The sequence below is a fragment of the Hoplias malabaricus genome, chromosome 3, assembly GCF_029633855.1.
Source record: "Hoplias malabaricus isolate fHopMal1 chromosome 3, fHopMal1.hap1, whole genome shotgun sequence".
Taxonomy (NCBI): Eukaryota; Metazoa; Chordata; class Actinopteri; order Characiformes; family Erythrinidae; genus Hoplias; species Hoplias malabaricus.
Window position 1 is genome coordinate 70,588,194 of NC_089802.1, and position 22,330 is coordinate 70,610,523.

General features: G+C 38.9%; 1 protein-coding gene across 2 annotated transcripts; it reads left to right on the forward strand.

Moving 5' to 3' along the window:
• The first annotated feature begins 1,636 nt into the window (after positions 1-1,636).
• On the forward strand, positions 1,637-22,039 carry cacnb4b (calcium channel, voltage-dependent, beta 4b subunit). 2 transcript variants are annotated; one of them, XM_066663673.1, is made up of 14 exons: positions 1,637-1,848; positions 4,051-4,134; positions 12,030-12,161; positions 13,252-13,374; positions 14,060-14,187; positions 15,506-15,555; positions 15,812-15,831; positions 16,443-16,523; positions 17,315-17,373; positions 17,525-17,634; positions 17,805-17,956; positions 18,109-18,204; positions 18,926-19,111; positions 19,769-22,039. In XM_066663673.1, the coding sequence occupies exons 1-14, from the start codon at positions 1,786-1,788 to the stop codon at positions 20,045-20,047; spliced, it is 1,563 nt and encodes a 520-aa protein (XP_066519770.1). In that variant the 5' UTR covers positions 1,637-1,785; the 3' UTR covers positions 20,048-22,039. The 2 variants fall into 2 exon arrangements, with proteins under 2 accessions (XP_066519770.1, XP_066519771.1); XM_066663674.1 differs by lacking the exons at positions 1,637-1,848; positions 4,051-4,134 and adding an exon at positions 7,432-7,579.
• Positions 22,040-22,330: the final 291 nt, after the last annotated feature.

Consider the following 22,330-nt stretch of genomic DNA (forward strand, 5'->3'; position numbering starts at 1 on the left):
TTAATGTGGCTATTATTAATTTAAAACAAATAAATTATTAAATTCTGAGGATGTTTCCTCACCATTGGCTAGCTCTCTAGTCTGTTTGCATGCTGGAAACTGGTCCTAATGTGTTTACAAAGTCCCAGTGTCAGTAAATGTGTTAAAAACAACCACGTCTTGGTCCAGTATGCTAGGCTTTCACTCTCTGTTCATGGCAGCAAAATGGCACCTGAAGGTGTTTAGAAAGCAAAAAGACCTACAAATATTGAAAAGAGATGAGGATATTGCTCTGTTTCTGTTCCATAGGTGGGTAATATTGACTTCATTTTGCTGTTACCTATTACTTAATGTGGAACAGACTAAATTGGTAGACCTTCAGGAAAGTAAACACAGACTGAAAGTGCTACAAAGTCATATATCAAAACAGGGAATGAAAACTAAGTTAAAAAACTTCAGCCATGTACAAACAGTTCCTCAAACTTGCCATTTCTTAAAGACAGAGCTTCTGAACATAAATGAACCAGAGAGAGCAGCAGTTCCCCAGAATTGTAGTCCACAATATATTAAATTTCATGTCACCCAAAGATGTTCTTACCAGTTTTGACTGAAAAAGAATCAACCTTCAAACCTTTTTGTGTTCCAGACAAAGGTGGTGTCCACCATTCCCCCATCCACCCACACTTGGTAATGCTAAACTTCTGCCACCCCTGGTAGAAGCATGTTTCCAACAGAAAGAAAAGATTTTCAGTGCCAGCTTGTGGAAATGAGAAAACTGTGGCTTTGTCTTACATCGACTCGAAATGGGCTTATTACTCAACAATATGAATAATAACCATATATCAGTAGTTAATGTGAATACATTTTTACTCAAGGTGTCACTGAGCTGTGTTATAAATTGATAAATTCTGGATTAAACCACGCTTAAAGTTAAAATGAGTCAAATGCAAAGTGTAACGAGTCATTGGCCAAGAATCGATTACAACACCCAGCTGATTTGGAGTCGAAGAATCAACTCTTTAGTATGCCTATAAACACTATAGACCCACGCATCCACCAATCAGCAACAATCAAATAATGTTCAGTACGGACCTATACTTTCCATTTTGAATTAATAATGGAGTTCCAATTTTTGTGTCCACATCTCTTTTTCCATGTGTGTTTCTTTGTGCGTGTTTTTCTATTGTGTGCACCTCTCTTATTGTGTGCATTTGTCTTTTTTGTGTTCATATTTGCAGGCCACTGTAGAAATCCCTTGAAATATTAAAACCAACAGCAAGCCTAAGAACAAGACTGTAAAATAAACGCTAACCTTAGTTCTAACAAGAATGATATAGCCTACTGAAAGTGCACAGATTAATTTTATTCACTGTATTCATGGGATGTACTTTTCCTATTTGATTTCCTGATCTGATACTGTCTTTACAAACTCGGATTTATCAGATTATCATTTCAGACGGCTACAAAACACTGAGTCTGTTATTCTGGGGAGTAGTTCACATTTGAACACGGTTCTGTTAATAATAAGCTCCATTCCGTTTGAAATTGTGAATCGGTTCGAGTGATTAAATAAGTGTCGGTTCAGTAAACTATTCCTAAAGGAGTCGGTCCTCGTTAAATGGCACTCGCTCATTCAGTGAGGACGAGGGCGCGCGAGCAACGATAGTAGCGCGAGGTGGACAACGGCTCTCAGCGGCGGGAAAACGGAGAGAACCGAAGCTGGAGCAGACGGTGCGGACTACGCAGACTTCACAACGGGCTGCGGCAGCGGGACAGCCCCCCGTGTGGACCGATGTGCTGGCGGAGATGTCCCGGCACATTTACATCAGAAACAAGATCGGAGAGGGCATCCAGGCGCCCATCTTCCAGGTAACGTTAAAACTCTCACCTTTTAGGCAACAGCGAGGAATATTTTGTCTGAGAAGGACACCGAGTTTAAATGAATAATTTTACGTAAGGTACACTTTACAGAGTTTAAGGAGTGTTTCCTTAATGCTCTCTTTTCGGGCCACACTACGTTTACCAAGTGTTCCTTCGTGTATCTGGAGTTTTTTGTTTGTTAGTTTTTGTTTTGTTCCATTTCAGTCCTTTCGCTGTGGAGCCGATTCCATTTTGTTTTGTTTTCTAATAATACAAATTAGAAAAAAAAACGTTTTGCATAAATGTGACTTGCTATCTCATATTAATGAGATATAGTCTATAATAAACTTTTACAAATTTATGGAACTTCAGTTAGGAACAGAAAAGAGCTACATAAATGATAAGAACTATAGGCTATAATATGAATGCTTCACATTTAGCTAGATAGCTAACTTGCTAGTTCTTTTGGGGCATTTCAGTTTAGCTCAACACAGCAACAAACTATATATATATATATGAATGAATGAATAACCTAATGAATTAAATATTTTATTTTACGCATCTGTCTAAACCAATAGTTCTAGGACACTTATTTACTTCTTCTCCAACTGATTTTTTGGCAGTGGTCCTCATGCCAGCACCTTAAGGAACCTTGTCATGCACATCTTCAACTCACCAGAGCTCAGTATCTCAAAGGAGTCCTAATTTGGACAGCGAGAGTTCAGCATGATGCTCACATGGCCATTTATGAATCACATTTGTGCTAATAGGCTTTCAGAAGACTTGGCCCAACACTGTACATTGTCTGCTTTTAACTGACTATGTTGGAGCAGAAAAATGTGAAACTACACAATACAAATCTGAGCCTAAAACCTTATAAATTGCACTGGGGGATTCCTCAGATTTGCAGCGTTTCTCTGCTGTTCTATTGGCTGAAACCACTTTTGGTAAATGACCACAAGAGGAGCAACTTCTATGACACCCTTTGTGAAATGAGCACACTGACCCATTTTGAAGTGGCCCTGTTTAACAAACTCACAGAAAAATGAGCAGACGTTGTCTATGCTCAAACAAGCAGATTGCCCTGGAGACTACCAGAAATAGATCAAATCAGGACTTACTAATTAACCTATCCCACTGAGGTTTACGCTGCTATTCATGGACACAATGCCTTCAGGTTTTGGAGGGGAATGGACTCTGCAGGTTTGGAGAGGCTCTACATTATAATCCTTCAGTTATTATTTAGAAAAATATAGGCGCAGCAAGTAGTGTCAGTGCATGTCACGCGTGGGTTTTATGAAGATTTCTCCTTCATGAAAACAATTGCATTTAGCCATTTGGACAAAGATATTAAAGTCTTTACATTTTCCGCATTAAACTAATACAGCAATTTTATATTTCCTTTTTTAGAAATCACACCAAAAATAGTTAATTTTATACATGAAGAATTGCTAGGAATGATTTTGTGGATGGAGCTTAAAGGCATTTAAAATAACGTCTGAGGAGCATCATAACATTTCAATGATGTTGATATCTGAGACCAATTCATTGTTCTAGGAACACCAGGAGCTTTGCAGTTTTCCCAGACTTTACATCTTTGTCTTCCTTCAACACCTGCAAATATATGAATATGCACTCAGCCTACAGCTTGAAAGCACGTTGATGGGGTGTTTTCTTAGGTTTGTGACCTATAAAACCCTGGATGTTGAATCTATATTTTTGAGTTTTTGGAACACTGCATTTTCACAGAATAAATGTTCATCCGTGGCCTTGATTGCTTATTTCACTCACGATACGTCTCCTAGTGTATAATATCACGACCTGAACATGTGATATCAGTGACTTGAATGCTCAGATATTTTCAGTATATCTGTCCTTGTCTTTAACATCTATGACTAAAATATGACAGAAATGAACTTCTTTAAGCAAGAAATGACAGAACTTCTTTAAACAAGTACTATATGTATTTTTAGAAGAAGCATTCCAACCTATTATCTCTTTGCATTAAAAAATTGTTATAAGTCATGTTGTTAGCCTTTGGGTCATTTGCATTATAATGCAGTACAGTTATTACAAATATAACCTCACTTAGTGCTACATAAACATCCAAGTCAAGTGTTTCATTCATCAGACTTTTCTTTCTTGGTCGTTCCTAAATATAGAAGCATTGCTTGTGATTCAACTCAGTGTCTCTCTGCTGCCCCCTCTCAGGTGAACAGAGGAACATACTCAAGACGGAGCCGACTGAAACGCTCAGATGGCAGTACTACTTCCACCAGCTTTATCCTCAGACAGGTGAGACTGATCACTCTATTTTGCAGCTCTATCCTCAACTCTGAAGCGAATCAGAAATGCGGATGTACCGTTATCACACTTTAAGCAGTCTGTCTCTGAAGCTTGACCAAGGTTAAATTAATGTGTTCTTTCTGTGCTTTTGTGAGGTGCTGTTGATTAATGTCTTTTTCAGTGCTATAGCCATGTCTCAGGTAAAGAGTGTGGCAAACCGTGCTGTGTGTGTGATTTAGGACCAAGGAGGGGAAAAACAATTTATGAAATGGTTAAAAAAATTATTACGAAGTATTAAAAATGCTTTAAAGGTAATTAATTCTGACGTAAACAGTTATTAAGTATAATCAATTGGTTGATTTATTTAAGCTTTTCTATTTATGACCATTTTGTGCTCAGGTGATCAACACTTAACACTGGGTTTCTGTCACTTTTGGTTGGAATTAAATGTGATATATATCTTGTAGCCATCTCTTTTTTGTAGATTACTGTGATTAATTATAATTATTTGCTTATATTTGACCCTTGAAATATAGATCTTCATATTTAAAAATGTGCATATTCTATACAAATAGGGGTGAGCTTCATCTGAATGTGTAAATACCTTCAATAAATCAATAACATTTTAAAATGATCTCATCTCCATGACATGGAACAGTTACTTTATAGAGCAACACAGGCAAGTTAAGAATGTAATAATTTATTTATATCCTTTGTTTTTCTTTAGATTTACTATTAAAGATATCTGTGTGGGTTTTTAGGTACAAAGACAACATAGCAGCAACATAGTGCTGGGCGATATGAGCGCAATTTTATATCACGAGTGTTTGTACAATTTACCATGATTATGAATAATGAAGGATTATTTTGTTTTTTGTATTTTTGACTCATACTTCAGTGACGAGGCTTGTACTGAAACTATGCTCTAGTATTAATGCTCGGATATTTTTTCTAATCTTGCTGGGAGCTTGTTCCTCTCGTTTTCTGAGCACTGTTTATATTTGGTGTGAGATTGTGCTTTGGTCGCTAAAACTGATTTATCTCAGTGTTTACATTTGACATCTTTTTGTCCAGTGTCGTTTTAATTCAAGTCAAAACACAGCACGTCCAAACCACAGACACTGTGTTTTTCTTTGGTACGAGTTGTTCGAGTCGCTAGGTCGGCATCTGTGTTTAAGTTGTTTCTGTGTGGCAGATAGGGGGCAGAATCACGTGACTACAGCTTAGTAATGTGGTTTTAAAGAGGCAGTACACGAACACACAGTGGGGACACAACAGAATAAAAATAATTGATTTAATTGTTATAGACAAGTTTATGTCGATTAGAAGTTCTGAATGTCGATTTTGATTAATACTCGATTAATTGTCCAGCCCTACAGCAACATATAATTTTGCTCTTGGGATAACCACCAATAGGGTTTTAAAATAGTGATTCATTCATTCATTCATTACCTGTAACCCTTATCTAAGGCAGGAATACACCCTGGAGGGGGTGCCAGTCCTTCACAGGGCAACACAGACACACACACACACATTCACACCTACGGACACTTTTGAGTCGTCAATCCACCTACCAACGTGTGTTTTTTGGATTGTGGGAGGAAACCGGAGCACCCGGAGGAAACCCACACAGACACGGGGAGAACACACCAACTCCTCACAGACAGTCACCCGGAGCGGGAATCCCTGGAGCTGTGTGACTGCGACACTACCTGCTGCCCCACCGTGCCGCCCAAATAGTGATTCACATTATATGTATTATTTGCCAATATCTGGATTATTTCAGTTATTGTTATCGGTCTAATATTGGAATTTTATGATATTACCATCAATAACTTGCCGCCTTTTTGTGCTTGTATGCCTGTAAATACACAACTGTCTGCCGTGTGGATGTTTTTCACAATTTCTGCAGAGAACAGTTTCTGGGATTTAATTTTAAATTAAATATTATCATTTAAATATCAGCAACGCTCAACACACATGCACCGATAGTGGTGTAAACACACACACACACACACAGCAGGGTAAATAACAGAAAGATACTCTCAACCACCACAGTGCAGTAGCCCTTCTTATATAAAACACATGAAAATAGATATAAAAACATTCAGCGTCTGAATTTATTACTGAAACACGGAGATAATCGATTACAAACACTCGCTCAAACAAACTCTGTCCCTCGCTCACTCTGAGTCACTTTATGCTGCTCTCTCCCTCGCTCTTCAAAACAAACCTGGTGCTGCACTAATTAGCGCCCCTTTAGAAACCATTCATGCAGAAACAGCAGTAAATCTTTGATGAAAACTAGATGAACTAAAAAAACCTAGGGTCTCTGGAAAAAGAGCTAAAGGTTCACAGGGGACAATCTAGGAAAATGTTTTCAAATGCTGTAAATTTGTATTATGTTATCTAATAAAACACGGTCTTCTACATCATTTTATGAGGATTCCTATTGTATTTGATTCAAATATTTGTTTGTTTGAGCAGTTTTCATTTTAATCTTGCAAATGTGAAGAAATAGATGCTCTGATTGGGCAGTGTTGGATCCCATCATCTCATCAGTATTATTTTTGGCAAGTCTAATTATAGACCAATAAGCTGCATGCATTAATGATAGCACTGGCCATATTGATGTGTTTCAGTGAGAGGTCAGTGCAGACTGGATGGGTGGAATGACTATGTTGAATATGGAAAGAAGAGCCATATTACTGTACATTCGAATCGCATCAGGGTATAGGGGGGAAGCAGAATGGTGGGGGGAATATCTAACTCTCTCAGCCAAGAAGAACGCACGTCAGCACCAGCGTTGACTGGGAGCCGGCTCTGCCAATCAGCAGCGAGCTAGCCAAGTGTGTCATCAGGCTGAGATTGAGGAAGGGTTCTCTCTTTCTCTATACACCTTTTCTCTCTCACTCTCTTCCTCTATCTGTCCCCCCTCTCCATCTCTCATTCTCTCTCCGTCCGCGTGTGTGAGAGTTTGTGTGTGTGTGTGTGTGCGTGCGTGTGTGTGTGTGTGTGCGTGCGTGTTGAGAGATGATGAAATGCCAGCGTCAAGCAGCCTCCGGGGAGCTTCTCCCAGCCTGAGGATGTGAAAGAATCGGAGTCTGAACGAGGGCCTGCCTTTACCCCTCTCTCTCCATCTCTCATTCTCTCCATCTCCTTCCCTCTATATTTTCCTCTCTCGCTCGTGCTCTCCACTAGGCATCTCTTGCTGCTTTTTTCCTCCTCTTCCTCTGGTGAGGCAGAGGATCGTCATCCCCCCATCGATCAGTTTTTTTTTTCCCCTCACTGGTTGTGGTGGCTCCCTCCTCCCCCCTCTCTTCCTCTCCACCTCCTCTCCTTGCTCTCTCTCACTCTCATTTCATTTTTTCTGTTCTTGAAGAGGAGCTCTCTGGAATAGCAAACCTCCATGTATGACAATTTGTACCTGCATGGATTTGAAGACTCGGAGGCGGTAAGTGTGACCAGGTTTTTTTCTTGTTTTATTTCTCTTTCTTGCTGCCTGTGTGTGTTTTCTCAGTGCTGCTGCCCGTGTGTGTGACAAGCACTGGCTCATCTGTGGTGCACACATATACAGGGCCTAGGAGATCCACCGTAACACAGTGTTCAGAGATGCAGCAGAACGATCACGGTGGGTGTATTGAAGGGACACAAGCATTGTGTGTATCTTATTAAATATGTGTGTATTTCTATGAGACTATTTATCCATAGCACACAATGCTAACCTTTCTGAGATACCACAAGCGCTTGAAAAAAAAATCGCCTCTCATTCATTTGTGTACAGCGAAAGGTTCTGCATTACAGAGATGCTGAATGAAACGGTTCTTGTGTCAGAAAGGCATACCCACTACCCCTTTATGCGAGAATTTGCATTATATATCGTGATATAGGCTCTAGCAACAGAAAGCTGCATTTACACTGGCTGTGTTAAAGGGCCGGTGTCCTCATTCGGGCTCCTCTATTCAGCCAGGCAGGTTCAGTGATGATGTGTAGAATGTAATGAGTCACATGGTTTCAGTGGCCCATTTGAACGTCGTGAGGAGGGACAGAAAAAGCCAGGAGCCTCTGCGTGAGTGTACGCTCGTGTCACACGTGGTGTGATATAATTTTTCCTGTCCTGATCCGGTGGGTTGTCACGACAGGAGAGATGTGTTATTTAGACTGGTTCTCCAAAAGGATTTTTTCACTTCTCTTTACCATTTGTATCTGCCTGATTTTATCTGTGTTTGTGCACACGCATGGGATCACATATGTACGTATACGTTTGTATAAATAATCTATGCGTGTACACCATGTTTCTACTACAACTATGTGTAGGAGCCCTCATGTTTGAGAAACTGTATATGAATGAATGTCTATTTATGGATTATTGTGGCTACAATGGCTGCAACAAATTTTAGAATTATTGGGGCTTCGTAAATTAAAGGGAAATGTCATGATTGATTGATTGATACAATTGATTGTAGAGAAAGGTACAGAGTCACTTTTCTTCACACTGTTAGTAATACAAACCATTGTTGTGATGTGTACTCCACAATTATGGCCATTACCAACAAAAATGTGTGCCTTCTGAGTTTTTGAGCAGTTTTAACTCAAAACTATCATAAAACATTGTGTCAGGTATCAGGCAGAATTAGCGTTTTGATCTAACCAGGCTGGTTCCTGTCACCACTACTTTGAACCATTCTGACTCTGTAAGTTTCTCTAAGAAACTTCTGGCCAGTTTATTATGCAGATATTTTAAACTTTGGGAGGTGTTCCCCTTTAAGAAACTGGTCCACTGTTCATTGTGTATTTCAGATGTGAGTCTGAATCATGTGAGTTTTCCAGGTTAAAGCTCTAATTTGCAGTTGCCAAAACAGTAATTGTAATTGACGGCAGCAGTTTTACTAATTCACTGATAGAATTCAAAATTTGTAGTGGTCTTGTTGTGGAGTAATCATGCCACACCTTGTACATTTAGTTCTTTTTGGATTACTAAAAAAAATATTATTAGTGTTTTCTTTACAAATTTCTAGCTAATCAACATTTCTGATATGTAAAATATTTGTGGAGACCAGGGACTTTAAAGAGTAATGTCACTGAATGTTTGAAGCCCATTTTTCAGAATTGTTAGAAATATTTTTTTCAAGTGGAACATAACAAATGTTCTTTTTCTCCTCTAAATTATAATAAGCAGCTTTGTTTAACCTTTTTTTTGTTTGTTTTTACATACATTTACATCGTAAATGTAGCTGTCATTTTCATACTCACCAGAACAAAGGTCCTGAGTACCTACATGTGGATTTGCTTTATAATTAAATTTGTCCACTCTCTTTCTATTAATTATAACGGGATTTTTCATTGAGAAGTCTTCCACTGACCCCGAGAAGTCATTTTTCAGCAAAGCACCGTTATCTCATCAGAATCGAAGATGAAAGGCATTCATTTGAATTCCAGTTTTTTCCCTAGAATCATCACTTCTGGGGGGGAAAGATAAGCATACTTGTGCATTTCTTGTTTTCCGAATCAGGCGTTTTGTGATTGGCCTCGCTGGACTCAATTGAGTCCCTGCTGAAGTAAGCCTGAGTGGAGCGGCTGCTGCTGCAATAGGGAAAAAAAGTGCTTTGCCATGGGCAGTGTGTTGGAGTGGGTTTTTTTAGCCAACTGCAAGGCTTTCTCTCTCCCTAATGCGATATTGACCCAGTCGCCTCTTTCACCAAATGGAGCTAATGTTGTTTCCCAACTGGATTATCACAACCAAACTCCCCTACTATACTTCATGCAGAGGAGCTGCTTATATTAATTGAAAACTGGTGCACTTACTACTGGGTTAACCTTCATCATCTCAGTTAGACAGAGTGGACATGTGGCTTTGAGGCTTGATTGAATCCGTCTCTTCCGTCGAGTCTTAATGTTGGAGTTTTCTGAAGATCTGATGGAAATTACAGATGAAAATGTTAAAATTTTGTATTGTGAGGTGTTTCATGGACCTCAAAAGGTACTGCATGTTTTGTATTGGTTAACTAGATTGTTGCACATTATATGATGCTATTGGAGATACAACTGATATTTTACATGCATCTGAAAGGGTTGATAAAGCTGGAACCCCAAGGAAAACATAATGAAAGTAAGGTTAACAATACATGGGTTTTCTTTTGAAAAGTTTCTCTTCAGAAAATATATTGTCTGTTTATTTGCTACTTTTATAAAGGTTACAGTATGTGTGATATAGGAAATCAGTTGTAGGAGCCATGACAAACTTGGTTTTCGTCTTTAGGATTAACTTATTTCTTTTGCAGGGTTAATATACAGCATATACAGGGGAATGATTAAGGTCTCAAGCACACATTTTGTGTTCAAATAAAACATAGAGATGGTATGTAGTAGTTTGAGGTTAGGAATGAAATGGAAGAATATTGGGGTATAGTTTTTCAGTGTTTAAAATGTAGACTTTCTGCTATATATGGCACAAAACAATACACAAATCTGTACTCTCATAGGTTTCCATGGGATATAGAAATGATATAACCTTAAAACCATCATATTCTTAGGCTATTGTGTAAATAGCTTAAGGCTGACCTGTGTATGCTCAACTCCAGTGTAAAGCGATGATAGAATAGAAGAGAAGAGCAATAAAATTGTCTGAAGTAAGTTGTGAGATTATATGCATTTCCATTTGTAATTACAAGGTTATATTGTTTTTTTATATCTTTATCAGGTCTTACTATTACATGGAGAAAAGTATTAGGGGTGGATTTGTTTTTCTATGAGTTCATGTGTATGATGCGCCATGCAAGTATTAACAGAGCAATACTTGTTTTGGATGCATACAAACACTTAAAAACACTTTCCGTACAGATGTTTTGTAAAGTTAAGGCCTATGAGGGGCTTTATGTTTTTTTAATTGTTTTTTACTGAATTATCTGTTTTGAATGTTTTGCTGTTATTCATGATTTAACACATGTTTAAGAGTGATGTTCACGATGCTGTGAGTGTGCATCTCTGTGATTCGTCTGAGGAGTTGTCAAAACCAATTGAATCTGGGAACATGACATTTTTCAAGATGATGCTGTGTCTATTTCTGTCAGTGTCTGAAGAAAACAGCCTCGAAAAGAAAGTAAAAATTATGTTCAAGAAATGAAAGGGGTATAAATACCAAGTGATACCAATAGGTTTTATTTATTTTATTTGCATACATTTATTTCTATCTTTGTATGACTGACATGCATCATTTCTGTTTACACAACCCAAGTCCTGTATTAAACACTGCAAAGCTACAGAATGATTCTGGGCCCTTTAGCTTTATTGAAAGGTTTTTTTGTGATTCATAATAAATAAATACATAAATGATAATGTTGCTTAGATTTATTAATCTAGTTTTAGTGTAGCTGTACATATTTATGGCCAAAAGCTTGTGAAAATATGCTCATCCAACATCTCAAGCAGTTTCTCCTTCTTTTGGAAGGCATTACACAAATTCTTGCAACATTTCTGTGAGGCCTTGATGGCATTTATCCACAATAACATTAGTGGAATTAAATACTGATAAAGGATGATTAGTTCTGCATCATGAACCCAGACTCATCCCAGTGGTATACAGTGGTCCTCCATTGCTCCAGAAAACACAGTTCCTTTGCTCTACTAATGCAGGTGGGTATATTCCCATCTATACAAAGCCTGACAAGAGTCATGGAGACCTGAATTTTCATTTTCAACTCCTCCAAAGCTTTTACATTCCATTTTCTGCAGTTGGTGATGCTTAAACTTTCAAGTATATTGTTTTTTATAGACATGTGTGATGCTTGCTGTAATATTTAAAGGGTTTCGTGATAAATGCTAAATAGCCTTTTCCAAAATCTTTTTTAATAAACTGCATGTATGCAAGTAATTTGCTGGTGAATGCTCTTTAATAATCTTTCCAGGGTTCAGCTGATTCCTACACTAGCAGGCCATCCGACTCGGATGTGTCGTTGGAGGAGGAGAGGCAGGAGGGTGGGAGCCAGGGCCGGCAGGAGCGAGAGCAGCAGGCCGCTGTGCAGCTGGAAAGGGCCAAGGTTAAAGTCTCCAGAACCCTATATTTTTGTAAAATGCTTAATAATGACTGTTTATAATATGTTTTTTAAAAATAAAGTGCAGTACAAAGAAAGGCTGCATATTTTCATCAAAATAGCACATTAGGGTTATAATGCTACAGAGTGTGTGACATGGCTTGCATTATATTAAATAAATTTATTGAGTCTCATTGAGGTGCGATAGGCGGCCTGCATTAATGTGTCCATTACTTGCATTGTGTGATTGCCATTGTTTACTAAACCATCCACAGAAATATCACACCGGGAAAATCTTACGGTATTTCTGAATGGACACAAAATGCTATCAATTTTGTTTTTTGTATAGCGCTTTTCACAACTGATGTTGTTTACAAGCAGCTTTGCATAAGCAGCAGTGGTTGCATGTGGAAAAATGTGAGGATTTAATAATTGGAGTCCATATGAACTTCAGTGTTGGTAGTGGTGGGTAGGGAGCTAGTCTGAGGCATGTAGTAGTAGATGGTCAGTAAACAAGAGATCTGCCCAGGCTGTCAGTCTTCCCTCAGTGTCAGGTAGGACAGGGGAACGGACAATTTCTTGGAAAAAAGAAAAGTGTTAGTTTGTGTTGTTTGGGCTTTAAGGGTTGCATATGATTTTAACATTTTCATTTATTACATTTATGAGAGCGGAGAGACAGAAGGAAATACCCTGCTATTGTACCAACATCCTATTGGTCGGAGACCCAGGTAGACTAATCTTTCAGAGCACTTTAGTGTATTATAGCTTTCTGTAACATCAGTACAGCAGCAAAGATTAGCAAACATGTTTTATGTAGCTCCAGGTATAACAGTATCATATAATTTAAGATACAGTGATGGACCAGCTCCTCATCAAGGGTGTGTTCCTTACGCCCAATGATTTCGGGTAGGCACATGACCCACCATGACCCTGAACTGGATAAGTGGTTACAGACAATTAATTCATTCATTTAAGATAATCCTGCTCTAAGTGTTCTGTATATATATATATATATATATATATATATATATATATATATATAGTGAGAAAAATGCTTGATGGAAAGCTCAAACCAGAGGCTCTTGTTTGTTCACAGGCCAAAGCAGTGGCCTTTGCCGTGAAGACAAATGTCAGTTACTGTGGAGCCCTAGATGAAGATGTGCCAGTGCCAGGAACAGCCATCTCATTTGATGCTAAGGACTTTCTGCATATCAAAGAGGTATGATGGACCCAGTGTCCTGTTTGTCACAACATGAGTGTCCGTGTGGTGACACAGTGGCGTAACAGTAGTGACACTCAAACAGCTCCAGGGTCCTGGGGCTGTGGATTCGAATGCTGCCTCGGGCCTGTGAGGAGTTTGGTGTGTTCTCTCCATGTCGCTCTGGGTTCCCGTTTCCACTCACAGTCCAAATGGTAGGTTGATTGGCTAATCAAAAATGTCCATAGCTGAATATGTAAGTGTGTGGTGCACCATCCATGGTGTGTTTCTGTGTTCACTGCCTTGTGCCTAGTGATTCCAGGTAGGCTTTGGACCTGGGAATTGTACCTGGGAAACTGTTCTTGGTGTTTATAACTCTTATAACCTCTTAGTGATGTCTAAACTTAGTAATGTGCTGAGGTGTATTCCAGGAGTTAACCGAGACCACTTTTTTATATTATAAGCAAGCAGCAAAGCTGTGAAAGAAGTGTATGTAAATAAATAAATTGCACAGTTTAAAGGTCACCAAGCACTAGTGTTGAGAAAATTGGATGGTAACCTTTGAAGTAGAGTCCTCTGAAATATAATAAAGTTTATACTGTACTTGTAGGCGAGAGGTATGCAAAGCTTAAATATAACTGAACCAGAGCCAAAGCACTTTCCAAAGTACATCCTTTCTTTCTTCCCTCATCCTGATCAAATGCAGAAGTTTAATAATGACTGGTGGATCGGGAGACTGGTGAAGGAGGGCTGTGAGATTGGCTTCATCCCCAGCCCTCTGAAGCTGGAGAACATCAGAGCCCAACTGGAGCAAAAGAAGAGCCGTGTTCAAGGGTAAGCAGCTGTAGGACAGTGCCTGGCCATTCAGTTAAGTATTGAATAAGAGCATTTGGTTTTCCATAGACTGTGGGAGGGGGGCCTTCTGACAGAAAATTGTACTTGTTGAATCTGGCTACCATTGTAAAATACCTGACTTGTTAGAGAATCTTTTCTGTAATGTACCTGTCACTTACCAGCCAATTCTACCCTTTTTGTTTGTTTTTTTCCAGTTTTGTTTAAACAACAAATAATTTATGTGAATTTTGAAGTTTTTTTCATTTCCAACCATGTAAAGTTTGCCCAGTATTGTATTTTACTGTTTTATTGGTTGTGTAAAAGTGCATTTCTCACTTTGTTGCCAGAAAATCAAATGCTCTACTCTAAGTTTCAGCAGAGGTTATATAGAGAACATATAAGCATAAGAGAGATATACGTGCAGCCTGTTAGCATATATGTTAAATCTGAAACATTGACATTTTAATATAGCATAAGGTACATGATGTATTATTAGGCATTTACTGTCTGATTTGGTTGCTCAGCACTGCAGCACATGTAATTGCTAAGCTGAAAGAATCATTGCACCATTCACCATGTTCACAAAAACATCTTTGGCTTTTGAATAGAAACACAGACACTTAGAAGATTTTTCTCATAGCATTTCCTGATATCGTAGGTTATACATTGCTTGTTTTTTTTTTAGCTTTTGTAAGAAGAAAGAATAATTTTAACCATAAATCCTTATACTCTAGGCATATTGTTTTATTAGATTTTATTACATTGTTTTAAAGATTTCATTAATCTTTAAGTACTTTTCAGAAAAATGTGTGTGTGTGTGTGTGTAGTTACAAGGGTGTTTAAAAGATTTGGGGTGTAAGATGTTTTGAAATAATAATTTTTTTTCCATTTAAGATTTATAGTCATTTTAACACTTGTCCAGTTATTAATTTCTGCTTCTATATGACATTAGTTCACTCCAACTATATGATTGTTTACAAGATCAAAATTCTACCTTTAGGTCTATTGTTATACATTCTTTATAAGTAACTATTACTAATATTGGTTTGGGTTAGGATTTAAATGGCCAAAGATAAATGATTACAGGAATGTTGTGGTTGCAGGTAGGAAGAAAGTGTGGTGGGCCTTATGTGATGCTGATGGATTGATTTTTTACATCTTAGCATGCATAAATGTAATTATACACAGGATAAGAGTAATCGTAGATGTTAAAAATAAGAACATATAAGTAGATAGTTGTAGAGTAGCCCACTGGCGCTTGGAGGGGCACTCTAATACTGTGCTTTCTGTGTCTCTGTTTGTTCACTCATCTTTTTAGTAAGTCCAGCGGAAGCTCCTCCTCAAGCTTGGGGGATGTGATGTCATCAGGTGAGCCTGTGGTGTGGGGGGGTGGGGTTTGGGGAGACTGGGGAGGGGTCACAGGAATCTCCACGAAAAACGTCGTAGGCATTTCATCAATGGGCGATTTTACTTCATCACTGTCCTGCGTAAGGCTAAAGAATGAACAAGCAGCTTCTTGTGAGCATGGGACAGTGAATTATGATATTCTGAATGGTTCGTATTCATTTTCAGCTTTTACCAAGATGAGAAAAGCTAGACTGACTTGTTTCTGTTTTTTTCACAGGCAAGCAGAAACAGAAAGTGGTAAGTCATCTTCATCTTCACTTTGCTTCTGGACATTTAAAGTACAAGTGTTTTTCAGACCTGGCATTTGTATCATTACCACAGATATACAATTTAGAGGCATGTATTTGCATTTCCACAGCATTTTGGTACATGACTTTCTCCAGAGTGACTTACAATTTTATTTTTATTTTATTTATGTTACAGATATAGACTAACAAGGCATTAGGAGTGTTATCCAAGGATTCCCTTGGGTTATATTTTTACCCTGACATTCACATATTATAATGAACTGAACTAAGCCCAGAGTCAAATAAATGGCTTAATACCTTAAGCTATTTTCTGATTGCAAAAACAAAGTCTAATAAAGCTTGCAGTTCTTTGAGTACATCTAGTCAATGTCCTCATAAAATATTATCAGTCACAGAAAAGCGTAATATTTAAAGCAATTTAATTAAATACAACTATATGTGTAAAACAGAAAATACTATAATTATGACCAAATAACTTTATTTAATTACATATAGAGTAATAAACATTGTCAATATCTCTAATATGTATATCTGTGTTCTATATATTGAAATTGCAGTACTCATACCATGTTCAGAAAATGACCTGTAACTTTTTTACAGACTGAACATGTGGCCCCCTATGATGTTGTGCCCTCCATGAGGCCTGTGGTGCTTGTTGGTCCATCTCTGAAGGGATATGAGGTGAGGAGTCTGTAATTCATTCATTTTTATCCCTTAAGTATTTTAATATGAATGTTAATATTAAATTTAATATCATTTACACTATATTTCCCACTAAATATGAATATGAATTCCTTTGTCTATTTTTTTCCAAATGTAAATCTTGAAAAATATAAATGTAAAAATGTATTTTTTTTAAAGCTGTGTGGAATTGTATGGATTTGTCATAACCTGAATTTGTAGAATTTTTATGTGAAGGCCCTGAACATTTCTAGGTTATTCCTCCTATGTGTTTGTGTATTTGCGTCTGTGTTTGTAAGATACAGAGAACACCAAATCTGTTCTCCTCTCTGCATCTACTTGCATGGACAAAACAAAAACACACTCCTCCTCTCCGCCGTTCGGTTGCCATGGCAACAACCTTCCGGGGTCCAAGAGACGTCAGTGGTAGAAAGTAGAGCACGGTTTGAAATTAGAAAGAGAGGGGGAGAGAGATGGAAAGGAAGACAGAAGAATGAAAAGGAGAAAAAGATACACGGCCAAAGAGAGAGAGAGAGAGAGAGAGACGAAGTGTGTCTGGGTGAATGAGCTGTTGACAGACCGACTGAAAGGGGGGGGGGGGTGGATAGATTTCAGTGGAGGGTGTAAAAAAGAAAAAATGACTTAGGCTGTGTTGGATGTTTCTAGACCCATGTCTTTCTTAAAGGATATTTAACATGATCTAAAGAAAATGAACAACAGCCATTACTTTTAAAAGTCATCTTTGCATTTTTTCACCATCAGATATTTCATGAATATATTTTGTGGTGCAGGTGACGGATATGATGCAAAAGGCTCTGTTTGACTTCCTGAAGCATAGGTTTGATGGCAGGTGAGTGGAGTAGCAAAGTCAAGTATGGCATCACCATAACTCTTTCAACAAAACACATCCATTCAAAATGCTGCTTAGTCCAGAACCATGAGTCTTCAGTGGACCGTGGTTATACAGACAAAATGACCCCAAATGTTTAACTTTTTTTTAGGATATCTATAACACGTGTTACTGCGGATATCTCCCTGGCTAAGAGATCTGTGCTGAACAACCCCAGCAAGAGAGCCATCATTGAACGCTCCAACACCAGATCAAGTCTTGGTAAAAAAAAATTGCAAATGAACACATTTATTTTGTCATACTCTCTGTATGTTATGTTAAGACATTGCTGAATTTATAGTGAGGGTTTTACCCTGCTATGTCAGTGTTCTCAGACTATGACTGCACTTAAACCAATAAAAGCGTGTTTTACCTTGTATGTCTGTGTGTAGCTGAAGTGCAGAGTGAGATTGAGCGTATTTTCGAGCTGGCCCGCTCTCTGCAGCTCGTAGTCCTGGATGCAGATACCATTAACCACCCTGCTCAGCTGTTGAAAACTTCACTAGCTCCCATCATCGTCCACGTGAAAGTGTCCTCTCCGAAGGTACTCACTGCCCACACACACTCGCACACACGGCCCATAAAAGTAATGAAGTGCATAGCATTTGTAGACAAAAATGAACCTTTTGCCTTCAAATATCACCAACAGTGGTCATTGTTCTCTCCTCTTTTTCAAAATCATTCTCTTTAATACAGGTCCTACAGAGGCTGATCAAATCCAGAGGAAAATCTCAGAGTAAACATCTCAACGTGCAGCTTGTAGCAGCTGATAAACTTGCACAGTGCCCACCGGTATGTAATGTTAACCCCACACATAAAATCCTATCATTTGCTGGTCACTTAGACACCTTAGATTATCTTCTGATGCACACAGCATTTTGAAGACTTTTACGATACTTGAATACTGGGTGTGGTTGTTTTTGTTTGTTTGTTTGTTTAAATCTGGGTTGAGGCAAATACACAAATTAAAAAGAACACAGAAACATTTATCAACATATTTCATGTGGTCTTATGAAAATAACAGTACAATTAACTTTAGATTTAATGCTGTAACACAATTAAAGGAGACATATTGTTCTTTTTTACTACTTGTCAGTGCATTTGTACTTTAATTTGGATGTCTGGGGTGTCTTTAAACCTGTAGTCTGTAAAGACAGAAAAAATTAGATGAAATGAGCTATTCTGATTTTGCTCCTCTTATTATGTAATAAAGGAAATAATGAGGTCTGTATTGCCCCCTCATTGCCAGAGCAGAGAGGTAAGAGAACTGGGCAAAAGCGGTGAAATTGAAGTCTTCAGTGTTTTACATGCTACTCAGAGATCTGAAGTGTTTGTGTGTGTTTGTGTGCTAATTACCATTTAAAGGAACAGGAGCTGAAACCAGACGTGCTTAAAAGGGTGGTAACCACTAAATGTCTAACACTGACAGATAACATGTAGCAGAAGCAAACAAATACGATGCAACCTGCCATTTATATGTGTGTGTGTGTGTGTGTGTTCTAATGATTTACAGGAGATGTTTGACATCATCCTGGATGAAAATCAGTTGGAGGATGCATGTGAACACTTGGCAGAGTATCTGGAAGCATACTGGAAAGCTACCCACACCTCCAGCAGCACCCCTCTGAACCCACTGCTGGGCAGAAACCTTGGCCCTGCTGCCCTCGCTCCCTACCCCACTACCATCTCTTCTCTACAGGTTCGTAAACAGATAAACACACAGTCTCAATCACTCTTTCAGTTTTTGCTTTGAGCTTGTTTCTACTCAGAATAATCTCGTTTACCTGCATAAACATGTACACATAAAGGCTTGTTCCAACAAGTGTCGCTGTGTCACTGTTGGAATAAGCCTTCATAGAAATGCAAGAAGAACTGTAAGCCCTGCTGTCATTCTTAAACTATGAAAGAAATAATATAGTAGACTATTAGGAGTCTTAAAAAAGAAAACACTTGTCACTTCTGGCAGTTTAAAAGGCAGTAAATTATTGTGTGTCGTGAAATCTCAACTGCTGAACACAGTCAGTCTGTCGATTCAACTGCATTATTTTGATGTAATTTAGTTTTGACAGTTTATAGATACAAAAAAAAGTGAAAATTGTTTTGACTGATTTAAATACTGGGCTAAAGACTGGCGCCCCCTCCAGGGTGTATTCCCCGCCTTGCGCCCAATGATTCCAGGTAGGCTCTGGACCCACCGCGACCCTGAATTGGATAAGCGGTTACAGATAATGAATGAATGAATGAATACTGGGCTGATTAAGATTTACCTACAACTTCCTTTATATTATTGCACTGTACAAATGTATACACATTTTATGCAGTCAGTTGTCCTTACGGTATTGCCTCTATATCTCAGAATCAGCAGGGCCAAAGAACACGACACGCCAACCACACCAGTGACCACTCCACCCCCAACGAGCGCCGCAACCTGATGGCCTCCGATGAGAACTACCACAATGAGCGGGCACACAAAGGTCGAAACCGTGGCTCATCTGGCTCGCAGCATGGAGGCAGCGGAGGCCGAGACCACCACTACATGGACGAGCAGCAGGACCCCTACCAGGACAGCTACAAGCCCCACCGCAACCGTAGCTCCCCAGGCAGCTACAGCCAGGACTCCCGCCACCGGCTCTGAGCCCCTGCCCTGCACATTTCCCTGCCCACTCTCACCATCCAGGCCCGAGCTACGATGCCGCCAGGGCCGAGATGGCGTTCGTTCTCATCCCCCGTCATGTTTTCTTTCGGTTGGGCCTCTGGCGTCAGAGCGGACGTCATAAGTTCCTCCCGAACACAAATCATCTGAAGCCTGCGTCTCCATCTGCAAACATTACTCGAGATGTGTGTTCAGAGAAGAAGGACAGTCCAGACCTCTGTCGGAGGAGAGACTGCTCCATCATTCATATGTTTATTCTCTTCTTTATATGTCGGTTATGTTGCTCAAGGTTGTTTGCAGACTACACATGTAAACAGATGTCCAACAATACACCAGAGATTGCCCTGAAATACATTGCTGGAAAGTGAACCAACACACACAGTCCCCCCCATCCCCACCCACCGCAAGAACAGATCAGTCAAGTCTGTGTGTTGCTATCGGCACACTACCTTAACAAATGCTTCCCTCCGCCATTACTGATCTGCAAACATGCAACGTTGGAGTGACTGTAACGTGTCTGAGTACATCACAGCAACCCCTCTGACAGTACAGCCAGGCTTATAATGATAATATACCAACCCACTGCCAATGATATTTTCTTATACTTAACGGAGTGCGTATAGAAGTCTGTAAGACCAGGGTCTTAGAGTCTTCCAAAGCCTCTGGATCTTTTGATGAAAGGGATTTTTTTTATACAGTTGGATTCATTTAGCTATTGTGCTGCTGCTTGGCACAGCGCACAATAGTACACTACTAACCTGTGCAGTTCTGCGTACTTCGCACTAACGTGTTCATTCAGGAGAGAAAGGGTAACTTCTTCGAAAGCGCTGCCTCATAGCTTCCAGGGCCTTGATGGCCCTCTCAGCATAGACCATTAACTGCTATTTAGAATGGCTGCTTTAGCTAGAGACGCACACCAGTCAGACACGCTGGTGAAAAATAGTGTTGCTCTGAGCTAGTTTACAATACATGTAGGTGACATTGCTTTTAAGGCTTTACTCATCTTCATAGCTCAGATCATCACCACAAGTAAACCTCAGAACAGATGCAGTTCATGGCACTTTAGAAAGTGCAAGTTAGTGGGATGTATACTCTTCATAGGGTGCTGGATGTCAACAAAGATTTTCCTCAAGGCACTACACAAGCCTTCTGACTTACGTTCTGGTTGATTTGCTTCAACAGAGTAGCAAGTTCTTCAGCCTTCAGTGATCATTGAATGACCTTTGGCCACTTCAGAAGCTGCTGATGCTGAGGTCAGCTCCATTCTGCCCTTCTACTTGAATATGGCATGAAAAGGAAAAGGTACACAAAGGTAGAAGCGTTTATGAAAAGAAACTTGAAATTTCAACAACCTTAACTCCCTGCCAACCCATGGATCTTCTCCTGCATATCCCTGTCTCACTGATTTATGCTAGTTTGTGCATTTTCAAAAAAGAAAAAAAAAAGATTTTAAAAAAGAAGAAAACCCTTAAAACTGCAAGAGGTATTAAAACAAGTACATTCTGTATGCAGTTGTCTATGAGCATGCTTCTCTGTTAATACTATAACTGAGGATGAATGAACAAAAAAAAAAAAAACAGATTGAGAGTCGACGCCCATTTGACCCATATTCGAACTGAAGATTCATCTCCAACTTCACTGCTTGAGACAATCAGATGGAAGTTCTCTGTTCATCCGGAAACATTCTTCATCCCTTCCCAGCATCCTGCTCTCCTCCTCCTTCAGGCTCCATCTGAGCTCCAACTCTGAGAAGAAAAAAAAAAGTGTCCATTTTTTTTTCTTTTTTCTTTTTTTCTTTTTTTTTTGTGAAAGTTGAAAAATTAATGAGGAAAATGCAAAAGTGCATGCACAAATATATGATTTTAATTTATAAAAAAACTAATTAAAAAATGTTTTATGGAAATTATTGTGTAAAAGATAAATCTAGCAGTATTTAAGTTTTCTTTTACAAAAAGAAAAAGAACAAAAAAAAAAAAAAAAGGGGAAAAATAAACGACCATTTTGAAAAAACGGGTTCAGGTGGTTTCTTGGGGACCAACTCACATGTGAGGCATGGTTTTCCTTTAACTTCCACTAGATGTCACTCTAACTGTCCTTTAACGTAAATAAATATATACTACATACTATATTTTTATGATTGTTTGGCAGAAAGCCGGAACCCGACTCTGGCAGTCACTGTCATTGAGAGTGACGGGTAATTCTGAATATCATTCGATCAAAGCGATGGATATTTTGTAAATAACACTACAGAAAAACGCTCGTGCT